General features: G+C 35.4%; 4 protein-coding genes across 6 annotated transcripts; 1 reads left to right on the plus strand and 3 right to left on the minus strand.

The window, feature by feature from the left end:
• Positions 1–2661: 2661 nt before the first annotated feature.
• LOC109006567 (ER lumen protein-retaining receptor erd-2.2-like) lies at positions 2662–5927 on the plus strand. 2 transcript variants are annotated; one of them, XM_018985891.2, is made up of 6 exons: positions 2662–3066; positions 4152–4309; positions 4426–4566; positions 4659–4739; positions 5389–5513; positions 5639–5927. In XM_018985891.2, the coding sequence occupies exons 1-6, from the start codon at positions 2844–2846 to the stop codon at positions 5685–5687; spliced, it is 777 nt and encodes a 258-aa protein (XP_018841436.1). In that variant the 5' UTR covers positions 2662–2843; the 3' UTR covers positions 5688–5927. The 2 variants fall into 2 exon arrangements, with proteins under 2 accessions (XP_018841436.1, XP_018841435.1); XM_018985890.2 differs by having other exon boundaries at positions 2663–3066; positions 4110–4309.
• A 601-nt stretch (positions 5928–6528) lies between these two features.
• Positions 6529–8289, minus strand: LOC109006566 (type III polyketide synthase B). The gene is made up of 2 exons (XM_018985888.2): positions 7983–8289; positions 6529–7676 (listed from the first exon to the last, which is right to left on the minus strand). The coding sequence occupies exons 1-2, from the start codon at positions 8164–8166 to the stop codon at positions 6682–6684; spliced, it is 1179 nt and encodes a 392-aa protein (XP_018841433.1). The 5' UTR covers positions 8167–8289; the 3' UTR covers positions 6529–6681.
• A 1068-nt stretch (positions 8290–9357) lies between these two features.
• Positions 9358–14533, minus strand: LOC109006565 (5'-methylthioadenosine/S-adenosylhomocysteine nucleosidase-like). Its single transcript, XM_018985886.2, has 8 exons — positions 14168–14533; positions 13957–14020; positions 13353–13444; positions 12722–12828; positions 12305–12379; positions 11956–12030; positions 10682–10774; positions 9358–9756 (listed from the first exon to the last, which is right to left on the minus strand). The coding sequence occupies exons 1-8, from the start codon at positions 14250–14252 to the stop codon at positions 9559–9561; spliced, it is 789 nt and encodes a 262-aa protein (XP_018841431.1). The 5' UTR covers positions 14253–14533; the 3' UTR covers positions 9358–9558.
• Positions 14534–16649: 2116 nt separating this feature from the next.
• LOC109006563 (COBRA-like protein 1) lies at positions 16650–20049 on the minus strand. Of its 2 annotated transcripts, XM_035686620.1 has the most exons (7): positions 19931–20049; positions 19559–19751; positions 19381–19460; positions 18597–19050; positions 17895–18054; positions 17491–17753; positions 16650–17047 (listed from the first exon to the last, which is right to left on the minus strand). In XM_035686620.1, the coding sequence occupies exons 2-7, from the start codon at positions 19632–19634 to the stop codon at positions 16749–16751; spliced, it is 1332 nt and encodes a 443-aa protein (XP_035542513.1). In that variant the 5' UTR covers positions 19635–19751; positions 19931–20049; the 3' UTR covers positions 16650–16748. The 2 variants fall into 2 exon arrangements, with proteins under 2 accessions (XP_035542513.1, XP_035542512.1); XM_035686619.1 differs by having other exon boundaries at positions 19559–19935.
• Positions 20050–20252: the final 203 nt, after the last annotated feature.

A 20252-nucleotide genomic window follows, 5' to 3' on the forward strand; every position in this document is an offset into this window, starting at 1 on the left:
GAAAGATTTCTATGATCTGGAGGTGTTTTCCGGGCACTTTATTGCCTAATATGATGCAGGCCGAAGCAATTTTCTCTTTCAAGCAATTCTGAATTTTGGGTTTTTGCGGTGCATCACCTTGCCTGAAGGCCACAAATATGATGGGCAGATTTGGTCTCTGTTGTCCCCTTCTTCTGGGCAAGGGAAGAAGTGCCTTGTAGCCTGTTTGTTCAAAGATGAAAAACTCAGCAGGTTGGTCTGTCTGTATTACATTTATTATGGTATACCAATCATAAAATAACCAACAGTTGGCTTATAGGACAACATGATGGTAAAGTTATTTATATTGTCTAAGATGGCATTTACCTTTTGATTTGTTTAAATCAGATTGGTTTAGTTGTTGTTTTTTTTTTCCTGTTAATGCAAATGAAGTCCTCTTGTGGAAAAAGAGTACTTGGTTTTTTATTTTTATCCAGGGTTTGTGGGGATCATACAATGCAACGATTATATTGTGCCTTTATACATGGTCAGTAATTACTTCTCTCCGGAATTTCAAGAGCTATAGCGGAGGATTTATTGAGGTCCTTATGGTCGGTAGCATTGATAATTTAGAATGCTAGGAGTACATAAATACACAGACGCTAGTCATACCAGTCAGTGGTTTGCTCGACAGATAAATCTACTAAGAGCATTAGTATTGACTTAGTCAAATATCTTTTCATCTTTAAATTTAGTTAATATCGCTACGATAATTCTATCGTTCTTTTCAAATATGAAATATACTGAAATAAATCTAAATGTATTTTTTTATTATATTTCGATACTCTTCCCGCGGCTCTTCTTCTTCCCTCCTTCTCTATCACGTTATATTTCGCCTAGTCCTGCTCTACTGCCGCCCGAGCGGTATTTATGGCTCATTCCCTTTTCACTTTCTTCTGGACATTCTCTCCAGCACGGCTCATTCCTTCTCTCTCTCTGTCGGCAGCTTCTCTCCAGCACGACAAACCAACAACACGGTAAAATTCGAAATCTTAATCTTGATTTTGCTCTTAAAATTTTGTTATATGTTATTTTGTTATATTTTGAGATTATTATATTATAGATATAAGATTTTTATAGATTGTACATATGAGATTTTATCATCTATATACATATAAGATTATTATGTTATAAATTATTAGATTGTGAAAATGAAAATGAATATAATTGTTAGAGATTATGAAAGATTACGAAAATAAAATATAAAAGTAATTAAATAATAAAAATTAATTAAAGAAATATAAATAATAAAAAATAATAATATTTTATTATTATAAAGAATATAATAATTAATCTAATATAAAATTTAAATATTAAGTAATTATTTAAAAATTAAAAAATTACATATTCTTCAAATTTTAAAAAATTTTAAAGATTGAGATGAGCAATGACAACAGATTTAGAGCAGAAAGCCAAGCTGAATATGCTAGTCTTTGCCTGCACAGGGTTTGGATGGCTATAGCCTATATCCAGCCAATGGTGCCGAATGGATGCAGGGAAATGGCTTGATTGATGTGCTTTATTCTACTCAATTAATTCTGTATTTTTTTTAATTCATTTTAACCAATCTCATCTAATCATTATAAGTTATAATTTTTTTAAATTTTTATGTAAAATGTAAAATAAAATAAATAATTTAATTTTTTTAAATATTAAAATAAAAATAATATTAAAAAAATATATTTTAATAATATTTTATTTAATTTTTAATTTTAATCTCAATTTATTCCATCTGTAAAAAAAAAAACAAGATTGTTACCCTATCAGTATCCTTCAATATTTTGATAAGGAAAACGAAGGATAAAAAATTATTAAACTTTTCGATAATCTTAACTTTATACTCAATAGTATTAACATTATGTTTATTAAAAAAAAATCATTATGGAAGAGTCTCAAAATATGAAATATTATTGATATGAGTAATGATAGATATATTTTTAGGGTGTGTAAGTTTTTTACATTTATTTAAAAAAAATGGGGTCAAATCATTCGAAAAATAATTTTTTTTATGTGATACTACTTTTTTTATAAATAATGCACGAAATTTATACATCTTAAAACTGTAAATATCATCTCTTTATCAATCAAGTGGTGCTCCATATACTTACAACTTTTATTTACATTTTTACTTACAAGATTTATTTTGTCAGTTTTGTTTTTAAATTCAAATTTTGAATATCAAATTTTATCATTTTAACATATCATTAACTGACACGTGGAGAAATAAAATTTTTATAAATTTTTTTAAGTACAAATAACATTTTTCTTATCAATATATATCTTGCCAGTCAACATAGCAAAATTAACAAATCTATGTTCAATAAATCTAATTTTTATTCAAATTGAACTCTCTGGAAATGAGACACAAATCCTTGTATACCTATCCTATAAAAGTAGTGATAAACACATAACATTTTATATCACACTTTTTATCACACTTTTCACAACATATGTTATAAAATAAAATTATTTTTATAAAATGATATTAATTTTATAAGGTATTTTATAAAAATATTCCCCCTTTTAAAACATTATTATATAGAATGTTGTATAAATTATTGTGTGTTTATTATTTTTCATCCTTTAATGGCTTGTTAAATTAAATTTAAACCTAGACCCAATCGGAACCGCACCCGGAAACACGTCACAGAGTCCGACCACATTAGTTCGTTCCACTTCCACTTGTAAAAGACCAAATCCAGGGTCCAGACTCCAAACCCGGTTCAATAGTCTCTTTCCCTCAGTTTCTCGCTCACGCAACGCTTTCCCGGAAACTGAACAAAGAAAACAAAAGACGGACACATATACACCTGCGCAAAACCCTCATGAGGGCGCAGCGAACGTCGATCCACGCCGTGTCAACATGGGTGCGGCGACAGCCGCCGAAAATGAAGGCCTTCTTGGCCGTGGTCTCGGGCATGGCGGCGCTGGTTCTGCTCCGATTCATCGTCCACGACCACGACAACCTCTTCGTCGCCGCAGAGGCCGTTCACTCTATCGGAATCTCCGTGCTCATCTACAAGCTCATGAAGGAGAAGACTTGTGCTGGTAAAGTTCAACACTTTTTCCCTTTGCGTTTCTGGTGATTTTTTCCTGTTTGGTTTTTGTTGAACTGATGAGAAAACGTGGGAATTTCCGGATTTTAATTTATTCTGATCTGGATAAAAATGATTTTTTGATAATGCAAGTTGTTTTCCCCTTATTTTGTTAACTACTGCCCGGTGTGAGTTATAGGCAATTTTATAGGTCTGATTGAATGGGTTTTTATTGTTTTAATTACCGTTTTCTACTTTTTTTAATTGGGTATATTAAGTTCGGAAAACTAAAGTTCCATATGTAAATATTGTTTTTCTTTTTGATATCTCCTAACTTTGCCGATTCAACTGAGAGCTCCAAGTTAATTTCTTATTTTTTGGTTCCTATGCTTTAATGGCTCATCCAATTCCCATCTCATGGGCAGGCAATAGAATTGTTTTACTGATAAAAAAAATTGTAATTGCCACCAAAATTAGCAGGCACAGTATGTTAAAATCTCATGATTGTCATTATTTGAAAGAATGGACTATGTATATACACATGCATACAGACGCCCATGTATATTCTGAGAAGGTACATTGAAGATGAATAACTGTGTTAAGCCCTGTACTGTTCAACAAGGTCAGATTCGTGCGTTATCCCTTTTTTAACTGTTCTGTAAAATGAGAGATTTAATATGTATTAAGTTTTGAATTAAGTACTCATCAAATTGTATAATCTCAGGCCTAGGCCTAAAGGCTAAGAGGATGTTATAAAATCAAGTGATTAAGACTTGCATTTTAGATTATTGAAGGTGAAGAAACTTTTTATAAATAGGTTAATATTGTGAGGTTTGCCATTATTAATTTTGTGGTTGCTTTAATACTTACATCTGGATTATACGTTACAACTCAAGATTTATCACTTCTACAAGACTGTAGTTATATACCAAAACATAAGATTCGCAAGGAAATAAGTGTTAGAAGGTTTTCCCGATGCTGCACATCTCTGTTTTGCTGCCTTCTCTTAGGGCCTTTTGACATAACCATTTTAAATTGGCTTTTAATGATGTGTAGGACTATCTCTCAAGTCTCAGGAATTAACAGCGATTTTTTTAGCTGTTAGGCTGTACTGCAGTTTTGTTATGGAATATGATATACACACCCTCCTTGATTTAGCTACATTGGCAACAACCTTGTGGGTTATTTATATGATCCGCTTTAAACTGAAATCTAGTTACATGGAGGACAAAGACAACTTTGCAATATACTATGTGGTGAGTTTTCCTCCTGATTCACTTTTATAGAAAATGTGTCATTTTGTTTAATTTTTGTTTCGTTTCTTTAACCTTTCCTCTAAACATAATATCCTGGTATTTTAACTTGGATGCAGGCGGTTCCCTGTGCTGTGTTAGCTTTGCTTATTCATCCATCAACTTCTCACCATTTTGTGAATAGAATCTTCTGGGCATTCTGTGTCTATCTGGAAGCCGTTTCAGTTCTACCCCAGTTGCGGGTGATGCAGAATACAAAGGTACAATTTTTTTACGAGTCAGATGTTTTTGAGGTTTTTCATATGAATAGATGTTATAGCCTATGTAATTCATTTTACTTCTTTACTTCCAGATTGTTGAACCATTCACTGCACATTATGTGTTTGCTTTGGGTGTGGCAAGGTTCTTGAGCTGTGCCCATTGGGTTCTTCAGGTTTGATCTTGGAAAGCTGAATCTATATATTTAATTAGGTTTTGTCAGTTTATGATTTGTTAGTGGCATTTTAAAGATTGAGTTTGTGGCTGTGCTGCTTTTAGGATTGCTGCCCTTCAATTCTGTTTGAGGCAATTTTGTACAGCAAGTGTGGTTACCTCACTTTTGGGAGGGGATTTTTTATCAGACAACTTAAGATTACACTAAACACATAACTGTTAGAAGTATTAATTGGTTTTTTCAATGATGTCCTACTTTTTTTTTTTTTTTTTTATAAGTAATGTCCCGCTTTTATTATTACTGCTCTCTCTCTCTCTCTCTCTCTCTCTCTCACCCTCTCTCTCTTTCCTACATGTGCATGGCCACACACGTATTGGACTATTCTCTGTTATAGGTGACCAACAAAACACCATAATTCTACTAGGAATTGCTTTATTAGAGCACCAATATGTAGCACAGTTAGAAGGTTATATAGCTTCACACACGACATTATTAATCAATGCCTACAAAATAAAAATTCATTTGTTAAAAACATTCAATATAGATGTCAAATTGTGACTGCTTTATATAATAAAAAAATGTCCCTCTTTGGGGCGCAGACTGATTGGGTCTCTAATCTGTCACATGTTGTTGATATTGCTTTCAACAGGTTTTAGATAGTCGTGGACACTTGCTGGTAGCATTGGGTTACGGATTATGGCCTTCTATGGTTCTTATCTCAGAAATTGTCCAGACTTTCATCTTGGCAGATTTCTGTTACTATTATGTCAAAAGGTTGGTTTGCAAACTTTGACGTATTTTTTCTACCCCCCTAATGACTGGATGTGACCCGTTTGCCTTAAGGTGGTATAAATGTGTTTTATCTAAAATTACTGTAAACTTAATTATTTGCTTGGCAGTGTTTTTGGTGGCCAGCTTGTCCTTCGCCTTCCCTCTGGAGTGGTGTGACAGGGAGACTCCTTGCCGTATACGTTCAATGAATGCAGTGCCATCTAAAGATTAACTTAACTGGGCATTCTGGGTGGTTATCTTTGTTTAAGTTACGGTTTTTGGTCTCCACACGGTTCTGATTCTCCCTGTAATGACTATTTGTCAAATGTATTTGTAAAGATGGGGATGCAGAAGACTTTGATATTTATATATGAAAACTGGATTCCGATAGTTGGTCTATGTTTCCAGTGTCAACTTTAACATCTGGCTCATAAGTTCATCATCGTGTTAGCTTTTCCGACTCGAGCTATTTTTAAATGGTTAGCGGCAAGTATTAATCACTTGAATGATTCCAAAGTCATAATAACACCCTGGTTTGTGTTGTTTTCTTGGGAAGGAGGAAGCCTTTAAAAGGGCGATTTTAGTATTCATGCAAGCCTTCACTTTTCATTTTCTATCCTATGATGGTCTCCGGTCGTCCGGTCGCCCTTCATGTGTTATAGTGTGGTAGATCTTTTGATTTTAACGGAGGAAGAACAGGTCGCCATCAATCGATTTCTTCCTCGTTTCCTCTCATTTAAATGAAGGTCGTACTGTTAGAACTGCTGTCTGTGTTAGAACTCATATATTGGAGATAAGTTTCTTGTTGAACGCTTAGTCGCAGATGAGATGGAATGAGATGAGTTGAGATAAAAGTTAAAAGTTGAATAAAATATTATTTTTATTTTGAAATGTGAAAAAGTTAAATTGTTTATTTTATTTTGTATGAAGATTTGAGAAAGTTGTAATGATTAAATGAGAAGAGAGAAAAATGATTGGGAAAACAAATGAGTTTCAAGATCATTTTGATTTCTTTGGAGGATATTAGGCTAAATTCCATTAGAAGCTCAATGAGACTAAGAAGCAAATTGCATCAACAGACCTTATTAGGCCGTATGGTATGAACCTATAGATTATGGAATACAATGTCTTGTTGCAATGGAAGTTTCCGTGATGTTGGAGCACGATATTCTCAGACAGTGAGGTTCCTTGCTAGAATTCCCTCAAAGGAAATCCCAGGTCCGAAAGCCAGTATCAGGCCCCATTCATTATCTCCTTGATTTTCCTTCTTAATCTTGAGGTTCTCTTCTATCATGTACTCCAGCACATACACAATCGTGTTACTGCTAGCATTGCCATAATCCATTAGAGCTCGTCTGCTTGCATTTAGTTTCTCTGGTAACAATTCAAGCCGCTTTTCCATGCGATTCAAGATTGCAGGCCCACCCGGATGGACTGCCCAAAACATCTTATTGTATTCCTTGTCGGGAAACCCAACAACTTTGACCAACTTCGTACAGAATCCTTCAATGTTATCTTCTATTATCTGGGGAAGCTCCCTTGCTAGCTTGAAGCTAATCCCCTCTTCTGTTAGCCGTCCATCAATTGTCTTCTCAGTGTCTGGCAGGAATTGCTGGATTGCCGTATGCAGTTCAAAGAGAGGCTTTTCATAGCCTAAAACTGGGTCTGAGCCAATTAACATGGCTCCAGCACCATCCCCAAAAAGTGCAACACCAACCAGATCATATGGTCTCTCAGCACTCGGCGGCTTGAACCCAATAATGGTGGTTTCAGAAGTTGCAAGCAAAACTCGGCTCCCAGGATTGTTTTCGGCTATGTCTTTTGCGACTCGGAGGCCAGCAACCCCTCCTGAGCAACCCACAAAATAGAGCATGACCCTTTGAGTGTTAGGACTAAGTCCAAGTCCTTTTGCTAGGTAAAGGTCCCCACCGGGTAGCCGAGCTTCGCTTGACGACACATAGACTAAGTGAGTTATATCTGAAATAGGTCTGCCCCAATTCTTGAGGCAAGCTTGTGAAGCTTCAACAGCCATCCTTGTGACTGCATCATTACAGATATCTAGCCTTTGCCTTAAAGTGGGTAAGCCTTCGACGGCAAGCTCCGGATACTTCTTTAGGATCTCTTCTGACATTACCACATACCTCGTTTGGACTGTCGTTGTCTTGCCTGCAAATTGCCATAGAGAAACATAATGACAGGATAGCTATGGAGCTAAATATACCACATGAAGTGTCAACTTGCCTAATAAATTGTAATGCATGGCATGAATTTTGGAGCAGAAGAAGGTTTTGTGATTTGGCTTGCAATGACCATTTAGTTGGATAAATACGTGGGCGTGGAAACGTTAGTTCTAGCGCCGATCCAAGAAATGCAACACACATTTATATGGTCCCAATACTACAATCTTCTACAACACATATACACTGAATAACAAAACTAGTAGCAAAATAAGAGTGATGTTATCGGAGTTACAGAGTCGAGTAAGCTTCTGTTTGAGGACTGGATCGTCACAGTTGGTGTCTTTGAAATACCCATCAACGAGATAATCTTGCATGACAAGTTGGTGAGGAAATGCCTTGCCAAGAGCCAAAATCGTAGCTTTGCCTGGGTTTGCCCACTTTGTAGAACCTCCTTGAGCAACATCCTCACTTCCCATCTCTTCCTGGCTCCTTCAAAGGAGATGTTGATAAGTATGTTTGCAGAATTGCAGTGAATCAAGCACATGACTACCACATATATACAGTTCAACCGCATGCTTCAACCATCAAAACAAGCTTGAAAGGACCAATTGTTTAAATATACCACAGCCAATTTTCTATGAGCACGATAAAGGTTATTACAATTTCATAAAAGGCTGGGACATGAAGCGTGCAACTTCTTATTTATTTGAGTAATCGTTTAGTTGAAGAGCAAGCCATTCATGTAAAAGCCATGTTTAGATGCGTTGGTAGATGTTTGGTGTAGAATTTGGGACTATAATTGTTGTGTAATGTTTGTGTAATGCTAGATATAGTAGTCTCACGTATTTCTTCAAAAAAATCGTGAAGCTTACAATTAAAAAGTGTTTTTTTATTTTATTTTATTTTATTTTTATGTAAATCTCAAATTTGTCCTATTTTTTCAACGAGGCAAGAGATACACATTCCACAATTGTACAAATTATTTTTTATTTTATTAATAATCAATTCATGGCCTTGGCATAGACAATTATTAAGTATTTAGTTTTGTTAAAAAATATATACAAACAACAATAAATGTAATAATGTTTATTTTATATTTTTATCCCCTTAAATTTATATAAGAACTTAAATGAGATTTTATTTATTTATTTATCAAAATCCAGTTGGCGGAAAGTGAAACCCGCAAGGGGCAATTGAAGATTTGAGTCCAAAACGCAAGAAAGTGACATCCAAGAATATGCATTATTATTGTTTTGGGATTCATGTTTTTAGATTCGGAGATGAATTGAAATAATTTTAGGTAAATTAAATAAAATATTATTAAAATATTAATTTTTAATATTATTATTATTTTAAAATTTGAAAAAGTTAATTATTTATTATACTTTGTGTAAAAATTTAAAAAAATTATATCAATTAAATGAGATGAATTTTCAATCCAAACCATGGATATCTCTGCCGAAAAAGAGCTCCAAAGCTTTAAATTGTGCTTAACTCAGAGCCCTCGACCAAGCATTGCTTCAGTGGACTTTATGGCGTCAGAGCGAACAGTCACTATGTTTTGGTATTTGTAATATGAAAATGGAACTTCTTGACCAAAGTCATTTTTTCAATCACATGAATAGATACCAAACGATTGGCAGAGGAAAAACAACCCCAGACAACGATTGGCTGTGAATGCTGCTGCTTCAAACTAAACATAAATATAGGCATTACACTTTCAACATGTACCTCCTCAAACTATGGACTATTGCTATTTTGCCTTTAAGAGCACACACTTTAGATAAATTGAATACGTTAAGATAGAGGTTTATGGGACACTTCAAATATAGTTCCATAGAGTTCGACAACTTAAGATATAACTAGCGTCAAAGCTCAGAGAGGCATTTCCCGTTGATGAAATCAATAACCTGAGTAACTGCCTGATCAAGTGCAGCAGTCACAGTTGCCAAATTCTGCAAGAATTCCTCGGCAGTTGGTTTCTCGCCATCCACTATATCAGTCACAGCTTTTACAAATATTGCAGGGACTTTCAAAAGGTCTGCCACATAGGCAACGGCAGCTCCCTGAAAACAAAAAAATCAGGAAAATGCCTAAATGTAGGATTTCATGAAAAACAGTTCATTTCTAATCTACAATTAGATCCTAGAAACATAGTACATTTATTTGATAACTTGTAGTTTTCTACCTAAGCCACTCCTTTACCAAAGATGTGCTCCACAGATTGCAACTAATACAATGAAGTAAGAAATATGTTGGGCATATGTCCAGTGGCACTGCCCATGAGAAGGATGACAAATATTGCGGCCGAAGAGACAGACATACATACATGGACACACTTGAGCTAATAGGGATAGATTTGACATGAAATGTGATTGCAATCTATGTCATTCCTCATGGTTTGGAAGGACTTCAGTTGTAGGGTCCATCCCCGTATGAAGTTTGAAAACTTGCGTAACATCCATGTGTTGGCATACGCTACCTTGTGAGTATAGCAGGGCTGAGGGCACACAGATTTAAATGATCCATTTTCGAAGGAGGAAAGGAGGGGGGTGCACAAATCCCTGACCTTGAGCCTCCAAAATCACTAGATTCCAAAAAGAAAAAAAAAAAGTCAAAAGATACAAGATTCTGGTATGGTTGATCTGATCCCGAAGAAGGAATTTCAATTTTCTTGAAGATCACAGTCTTGACAATTACAAAACATCACATGACATGGTTTCACAGAGGCGTGAGAGAAGGATAACATATTTTTTATGCTAATCTCAGTTGTGCATTTCAGGATAAAACAAAGTAAAACTCATGCTCACTTAGAGTGCTAGTTAAGTAACGACTTAGATGATAACATCCATATTATCATCATGCAATAAGGCCAAAAATATCCATCCCATTGAGTAGAGGTTGATGGATGCAAAACCACGCATGAGTGAGCATGAATGCCTCGTCTTATTAACCAACAAAAGTATTTAGAATTCCAAAGTAAAACGTTACCTCCATGTCTTTAATTGTAGCATCATTTGCGATGATTGATGCTTCATCTTGGGGGGACATATCAAGCGAGTCACCAGTGGACAATTTCCCAACCTGAACCATGCAGAAAGGGATTTCAAGACTGTGAAGACCTAAGGTATTATGAAAGATAACAAAATGGAAAAGAAAACCTGATCTTCGATTATATTGAGAATCTCCACCATAATTTTTTTTTTATCTGTAACCTCCACCATAAATTATTATACAAGCATATGCATATGCATGAATAGACTCATACAGATGTACACAATCTGCATAGACATGCTTCATTGTGGAGCAGCCATGACTAAATCAAATGATCTCATTGGTTGCAGACATATTATTTCAGTGGTATTTTTTTTTTATGGGTAACTTCAGTAGTGAATTTCTAATGGCACAATGGGCCCAGTTCCAACCTATTAAACTTTCTATGCAGCAGAGTATCAAGCTTTTCAATTCAGAATACTGACCAAAGAAATATGCACAAGTGTAGCCACAAAGGAAAATGGAAATCATAAAATGAGTCTATGTGCTAAGACATTAGGAACTTTCTCTTTTGTCCCTTTTGAGCTTATTTGTAACATGAGATACATCATTCACATCAGTAGTGGCCAATGCCACTAGTAGTATTCATGTAGTCTTTCAGCCAAAAATAATCCTTTTTTCATAAGAATAAAGTTCTCTTAATGGGAAAAAGACATAGCCCAAGTACACAGGAAGTATACACAGAATACATCTAGCATCAACTAGGAACAAGAAAAAGATGCAAACAAATTGTGAAAACTATCCCCATTACAATCAATAATCGAAGCCTAAGAAAAAGAGTGTTGAAGAAGATTCATTTCAGCTCATCCAAGGAACACTCCCGGTCTTCAAAACACCTACCATTCTTCTCCATCCAAAGGCACCAGATAATGCAATGAGGATTCAGCCAAAATAAACTAACGGCTCAATTTATTAAATCTATTACCTTCTTTTCACTAATAATGAATTTGGGGGTGTAAAAAATCATGTGCAGGTGCATAGAGAATAAATAGCTTGGTCCCATTGGTTTATCCCAAAGGATAAACAAAACCCATCCGCATCGACATGGATGCTTTTCTTTTTAGTTACTTCTTGTCCAGGCTCATAGTTAACTTTTACAATGAATAAATATGAGTGACTCAGGACGACCATAAACAGCTAGCCATCAAGCAAATAAAGGTTTGAGATGTTCAGTATCAATAAGTCTAAGCATTCTACTAGACAATAATCACCTTTAGGTTAAGCTCGTTGACAAGATTGGGGGTGGAGGAGGCTTGGCGTAAACCAACACCATACATATCAAAAACCTGCAGAAGACATTTAAGGCAAAAATAATTTAGATGCAAAAGTAAATGTGAACAAACAAAAGTAAATTTGATTGCTTGTCAAGCAAATGAGTGGAAGAAACTGATCAACTACTTAACCACAAGCCAATCAAATGAGTAGAATAAAGATCATCAACTAATGACTAAACATGTAAACCACCATTGGTCGCCTTAACTAAACATGAGAAGATTGAAAATGATACAGTAAGGCGTATGTATTTATTTCCTTCTCTGAGTGTAAGTTAGTTATACTTACGGGTATAGGTATTCGTCTATCATGGAAAGCACAATCAGATGCAACAAATACATCACCAACAGCTGCTCCTTTGGCCTGAAAGCATCCAATAATTATTTATAATTTTAGTAAGAAAACTATATCCTTAAACATATGCATGTGCTTGTGTTTGCATATTTTTGTTCTCCTCCTTAGTCCCTATGTTAATATCCTTATTTTTTGCACAATTGCAATAAAGGTGTATAACATTTTAAGGCCTTTTCTAATTCATCCATTAAACTTTAAACAATGGATACAAAAGTGAACTTTTGACATAGTGGGACAATCACTTTAAGTATAAAAAAAGTAGATAAAAAAATAGATAACCCCCAGATGATTTCGGACCTAAAAACAAGAAAAAAACAAAGCAGTAAATATATTCAAGCATACAACGTATACCTTAAAGGCACCGGCAGTGCCTGCATTTATTATCAGGTCTGGCTTTAATGCTTCGATTGATGCATAGGTTACAAGAGATGCTGATACTGTGCCTACACTATCAACCCCTGAAAAGAAAGGGACCACATAAGGACCAGTAACAGAAAATCTGATCTAAATACAGCCACTTCTATTCTGATGATGCATTTGATTGATAGATGTTGAACATAACCCCAGGCGCATGTCAACGTCATGCTTTAACATGGGCACTTCAGACCTTAACGTGCTCTTAAACAAAGTATACTCCCTAGGTGAGCTAAATAGGAACTCAGATATGATTTCACAGGGCTAAGCCTGCCGGGATACAGTAAAATGGGGAGGCAGTTGCATTAGAGTTGCTTAGGTTTCACATTTTGGTGGGTAAATGGACTAGACAGAAAAGTATGCTTTCTTAATCTTCCACAAGCGCAGCAATCTTTTTGTGCATTATTATGTTAGCGCTTTTCCTTGTCACGGTAAAGTAGTTTGCAAGATGCGTTGGAAATCACAGAAAAGCATATTCACAGCTTAGCCATAACAGATAATCCATTATTTAAAAAATTTTAAAAATACCAAAAACATAATTTAGCACGCATAAGAATCAAATACCTACCCAAAGCTAAATCTTTCCCTGGCCAGATCAAATTGATGTTAAGATCCTTGTAAGCACCATGATACCGGACCCAAGGAACCCCTTTTGGAAAACTGCACCATTGCACCCAGACAATCATAATTTTTGTATTAGTAAAATAAACCTATCAAAAAGCGGCATCAGACAATCAAACTTATCACCCAACACTAAAAATCTTGCGTACTCGGCTTGAATACCAAGGAATATAAAGCTTCAACAGCTGAGGTAACCAATAACAATCACTTGATTCCCGTAAAACAGACCATTTGCGCGTCGACAAGATCACTCAGAACTACTCAAATCCACCAAACATGTCATTGATGTCAACAATGCTTTGATCGACCATCACAGACACAAAAATGGGTTTTAAAAAATACTGACTACATCCTAAACCCCCAATCAATGCATCGATTGAGCTAGTGAAGAAAGTTTATTAAGTTAAAAAAGACCATTAAAAGTAAACACAAGCTTTATGGATCACAGAAACAACGTAAAACTTGAACTTTTGGTCCTAAAGCCTCAATAGCGAGTGTATCTTAAAATTTAAGAAAAGATAAATAAAACGCAGAGAGAATAAGAATCTGACACGGGTTCGAGGTCCTCGGTAAGCTGGAGCTTGTTTACCAAAGGAAGTGCCTCCGTCTGCATAGCTGGTACCCAAAATCACCATAAAAACACTTGCAGAAACAATAAAAGTCCCAAGAAAACAAAATGAAAGAGATATAATTAATATATATATATATATATATGTAGAGAGAGAGAGAGAGAGAGAGAGAGAGAGAGAGAGAGAGAGGCACCGATAATGATGACGATGGTGGAAATTGGCCGGTCTTGAGGCTGTGAAACAACGGCGTCCTCCGATCTGTCACCGTGACGAGCCATAATCGCCGTTCCCGTCTCTACTGAATCCGATGAGTGTCCAATATTCTTACGTTTTCTGTAAATCTAGGAAGAGAAGATTCGAGGATTTTTGATTTCTCGTCTGCACGCCAATCAAGAGAAGACAGGGCAAAAGCAATCTCGCGGCCCTGATAACACAAAGGTCGCACTCTTTTTTCTTTCTGGTATAACGAACACAAGTCGTACTAGCAACTCGGATATTATTACTTTTGTACAGTGTCGATGGACAATCTCCCTCTACTCGTTTGTACCAACTATCGTATAAATTTATAATTACGTTAATAACGTTAAAATAGTTTTGAGTTAGTATATTTGATTGATTTTAAGAAATAGAAACATTTTAGCCACTAAAAAATTATATACAAATAATTTTATAAATTAATATAATTTGATATAGATTATCAGATTGTAAAATTATTTTTATTATAAAATAGATCTAACGGATCATATGAAGTCACGTCAATTTGTAAATTTACTTTTATAGAATCTTTTTATGTTTCCAACACTTATATTTAAAAAATAAGTGATAAAATTTTAAATAAAAATATTATAAATTTTAAAAAATATTTAAATATAATTTATGTTTTAAAATTTGTAAAAGTTGTGCCAATTTTTATGTTTGAATAATGATTAAGTAATGATTAGATAAAAGAAAAGTTGAAGATTTGAAATTGAGAAATTTTTTATATTTAAGTCATGTTTGAAAATATAATTATAAGAAATTTTGATAATTTTAAAAATTTTCATATCTCATTTTATATCAACGTCCCCTTATTCTTTTATTTTAGGTACGGTTTGGATAATGAATTGAGATGAACATTGTATAAAATATTATTAGAATATTAATTATTATTATTGTTTTAGAATTTGAAAAAATTGAATTGTTTATTATCTTTTGTGTGAAAGTTTTTAAAAAATTATAATAATTAGATTAAATGAGATGAAATGCTTCCTATATCTAAACGGAACCTTAATGGCTAAAGGTATCAATTGGCACTCAAATTTTTCCATCTTTTATAAGATGATTAATGACTTGTACAATTTTTAAATATATAAGTCTTCGTACAATATTTTGTAAAAAAACAAATCCTACAATGAACATTGAAAAAAAAAAAAAATCAATTTATTTTGATGGAGGCCACCTTTTTTACAAATTGCTTGTAAGAGATCTGTGCACTTAAAACTTGTACATAACATGAATAATAAAAAAAATATATAATTCATCATTCAATTAAATATCATTTTTATATAATATTAAATTATTTAAAGAGTAATTTTACATACAACTATGAAATATGTAAACGCCGCGTAATCGCTTTGAAAAAGAGGGGTCTATTATTAAAAAATTAATTTTTTTCATATGGGTCCTATATTTTATTCACTTTTTTCAAAACGATTACGCGGCAGTTACACAATTCACGATTACAAATAGAATTACTCGCTTACTTAGTTTTTATACCGTAATAGAAATCTCCACTGAAAGTTTATCCAAAAGAAATTATCATACTAACTTTATAGAGAAAAAGTTATGTATTAGAATTTATTTTGAGATCTGTTAATATTATTTTCATAGATAATGTGGCTAAAGCATTTCTTATGCAGAATGTACACTACATTTAAAATAGTTTTCAAGATCAAGATCATCCTTTTCCAAATCATGATCTTAAAGGTTTATTATGGCCCCTGCTTCTGCCTAGCCTTCTAGGCTTCAAGCCGCCCCTGGCATAACACTTCGCTTAAAAAAAAAAAATGCTTTTAGGTACTGTCTGTTTTCATGGTGACCCATATAAATACTACACGCATATGTATATGAGAATGGCCCAAGGATGGAGAGGGGAGCTGGTGTTTTGGGGGATTTTTATGGTAAATTCTGCCACTGAAATCTTTAAAAAGTTATAAGGTTCCTCTAGACTGAAATCCCACACAAGCCAATGCCAAGTATTGTCACATTGCATTGCAAGCAGTGTCCAAAATGAAAGGTTACAAAGCAGCATCATGTGCGCACGCAGGCGCAGCAGGATTCCTGGGCAATCACGTAAGAACCTTGTGTCCATGAGAAAACCATCTCTGTTCAGATTCTGAAACCATGTGATCTGCCATAATGCATGTGACCCCGATACGGTGTCGATGATTTAACCCCACCTTGAGCAAAGATTACTTCGAATTTTAAGGTATCTGAATTCTGATCGAGCCAGATCGACTGCTCAGTTGGAAGATATGGTTTTTCTCCTTTGGCAGGAGGGAGAGAGTAACCATCCAAGTTGACTGTCATCAACATCTGTATCCATTTTATTGGCATGGTTTCAACACAGACATTCTAAAATAAATCATAGGCTGTATGTACATGAGGAAGAATTTTGACAAATACATTGGATTGGTTCATGTAGACTCTGACGCATACATATAGTACATCATCAACCATTTGGTAATTAAAAAATTTTCAAGAAATAAAATCGAATAGTGTTTGAATTTTATTGATCAAAGCCAAGTTGCTAGTGTTACGAAAGTAAAGAATATCAGAAGAATGATTTGGTAGTAACTCGGTCTTGAGCTGCAGCCACCATTTGGAAGCATTGGGAAAGTGTCCGGGAGAGGCATTTCACAGTTTTCACCATTGAAGTATATTCTTCTTGGGAAAGCCCATCCATTGCTTAGTGTAAAGGAGTGAGAATCCTTGTTCAAAAGTATCTCCGTGTTCACTGAACCCAGTTGATCCTCATCAGCATGTAACAGTTCAGTATTGTAGAACTCTAACCCCCAAAGGAGAGCAACTTCATCTGCAAGAGTCCCCAGGACTTAGATATAGAACACATCTATAATTGCAATGAAAGGATTGGTATAAACTATAAAGCATATATTCCAGGCTTATGACCTAGTCAAATTCTCCATTCTCCCAGGCTTGGGACAGACATATTGCAGCTTAATATCAGAGAATTAGTGCAGACACGTTTATTCTCTTTCTCTGTAACATATATATATATATATATATGTATGTATGTATGTACATATTGTACCTAATATTCCTCGGAAAGAGGAGCAAATGTCATCAAGCTACAAGGAAATTGGTCTCTGTAAAATATAATTAGGTACAAGCTGTGTAACATTGTAAAAAGGAAAAGTCTTGATTCTTGGCACTTTAACATCTGTTGAGTTACAAAGATTCTGAAGTTTGAGCATTTGGAAATGTAGAAAAACAATAAAGAGACGTTTCAGTAATTACCTCCAAACCCAAGCGTGGGAAGCATTTTATTGTTGAAACTGTATGTTTTTGCTTGTTGGCTGAAACCAGGATGCTGAACCAGCACATTCCAGTCTGAGAAGTTTCTTCTATAGTTGTAGTTAGAAATTGTCAGTTTCACCCTCCACTGATTCATATAATTGTTCTTAATATGCCAATGGACTTGAACCGGGCACATGTGATCAGTGCATTGAACTACGTCATCCAAATCCAGGCTTGATGAGCGGTCAACTTCTCCGGTATGGCTGAGGGAGAAATAGGAGAGATAAGAGGGAGATAAACTAAAAAATACATGCAGGATCAAGGGACATGCCAAAATTCCTTGAGCTTCGATTCAGGCTTTCATATCTAAAGAGTGCACTCAACATTCAACAATAAGAACTTGCCTTATGCATGATTCTGTTCTTTTGTCTGCATCTTTGCATCCACAGCTGCACTTGGGGCATGATGTGATGGTGGGATTGTAAAATGTGGAAAGTGAAACACAGCAGACTGGAGTTTTGTTTGCCAAAAAGCTCGAGTAAGTGCATGTTGATCGCCAAGTTCCTGCAAAACACAAGTGATGTAATATGAATTTTGGTCTTTAAAGAAAGCAATTCAATCATCCTGATAACAAATCAATTCTCAAGAATGCCGTTTTGAGCCTAGTTCAATCTAGCTGCCAACTATGGAAGGCTGGTTTAGGCTTTTGTAGTCTTTTTCTCACAGATGCTTTACTCAGGGACATGTCATCATGCCTTCATTTGGTTTTGGTAATAATCATTACTTTTACACACACACACAACCCGCCAGTGAACTTTTGGAAGTTAATGGTGACTACTAAACCTCAATAATCCTGACAGATTAGCACTTGACTTCAATTCTCTGTAAAAGAAAACATAGCCTCTATTTGGTAGAATTAAAAACCACAAGTTATTTAAAACTAATGGAAATAAGTGAATTTAATCTGTATGACTGTTGCCATGAAGTTTCCTCTGTTAGCCTATGATCAACAGAACAACGTATGCCTCATTTCAGATTTCTACAATTATAAAACCAGGTTAAATTGTGGCAATAGAATGGTGGTGCATTTGGCATAAAGTACTTACTGAAAACCTGAACTTGTCTTCTACCCCCAATATCTGAAGAAACTGTGGGATCAGTGTCCAAAACTGGGCTACAGGTGTAACCAGGACCTGGTGCCATTAAAGTAAGATTTAGAGGCGCTTGCACATAAGTATTTTCCCCTATGTTGCCAACTGTAATTTCAAAGGAAGAGAATGACGCGGCAGGGTTGATTGCCCAAGCAGAAAGAAGACCACCACGGCAGCAATCCTCCGACTTGTTTTGTGGTAAGGCTCCTGGCATGAGATCAGCTATGGTAGGGTCTTTCTTGCAGGAGTGTGGTACCTGGTATTTGAAGGATGAGCAATTGCCTTGCTCTGTGGCAAAGGCACCACTCATTGACCATATCACTTCATTCATGGCCCAAGTCCACCCTAGTTTCCACCCAGGTTTGTCCACATGGCGATACTGATAGTAGTTCTGGGTAGTAACCCTTGCCTGAAAAGAACCATAATGTTATTAGAGATCTAGTAGATGCACATAGCGGGCAGACTTCCTCAAAATGATCATTTAGAACCTAGAGATTGTCTCTGAAACATACACATCAACCTAGGTTTCTTAAATGATAATCCTGCACTATAGGGTTCAACAAGTTTCTTGAATTAGTTCTTATCCCACTTATTCATGGTTGAATCTTCTAAAATTTATAGTCTCAAACATGCACATATGAAATATGTTTCTCTCCTTAGTATGTCTACCATGCAGTGATTATGATGGTAAAAAATAGTAGAACTAATCTGTGATTTTGAGGTGGAACACTTTACTAACCACATAGCCATCAGTTGTCCATTGGTGAATGTCGAAAGTAACGGTAATGTTTCCATTTGGATCCAAGGGATCAAAGCAATCTGCAAGCAGAGAAAACGCCATCCTCATTATAAGCAAGAAACAATTCTCTCCCCCAAAAAACTGAATCACAGAAGCAGAAAAGGGAAAATTGTGATGCCTGCTAATCCGCAAAAAGCAACTAAAACGATTGACAGCAGTGCAGAAGGCCATACACGGGAAGGAATTGATGCCATCTTTCTTTGGAGATGATCCGCAGGAAAGAGATGGACAGACGCTAATATGGTAGAGCCGAGACAAGCAAGGTCTTTATTTGATCACTTCATTTACAAGAAGACGTATTCTGCACTAATCTGGAGGAACCGAATTTCAGCTCACCCATCATTTCAACATCCGGACCAAACAAGAGTCGTCATTGGAATTATCAAACTGGATATGGACAAATAAATCCAATGACCAGACTCATGAAGAGCCAATCAGAAGATTCTATGATGATCCATGCTTACTAAGCAGCAGAAAAAAAAAAAAAAACCTTGAAAGGCCACGGTAGGAAAGTTCTGTAGATGATGACCCATGCATGCTAAGCAGCAGAACAAGTTGGAAGGCCGCTGTTGTTTTATTCCTCATATCCCATTTGATAGACATTGTAAAGCTCGGCACACGCTCTGTTTCAAACCACGCGGCAAAAGAAGATTGATAATGTATATTAATTAAGCTAAAAAAAAACTTGGAACTCTTGTGGCTTGCATCATCCGTGTGTCAGGGTATTCCTAGGCATCTTCCTCTGGAACACATCTTCATCTTCAACTCCAAGCGTCGAAGATGAAGATGTATAATTGGAAACTTTCTTTTGT

The sequence above is a fragment of the Juglans regia genome, chromosome 16 (assembly GCF_001411555.2).
Source record: "Juglans regia cultivar Chandler chromosome 16, Walnut 2.0, whole genome shotgun sequence".
NCBI lineage: Eukaryota > Viridiplantae > Streptophyta > Magnoliopsida > Fagales > Juglandaceae > Juglans > Juglans regia.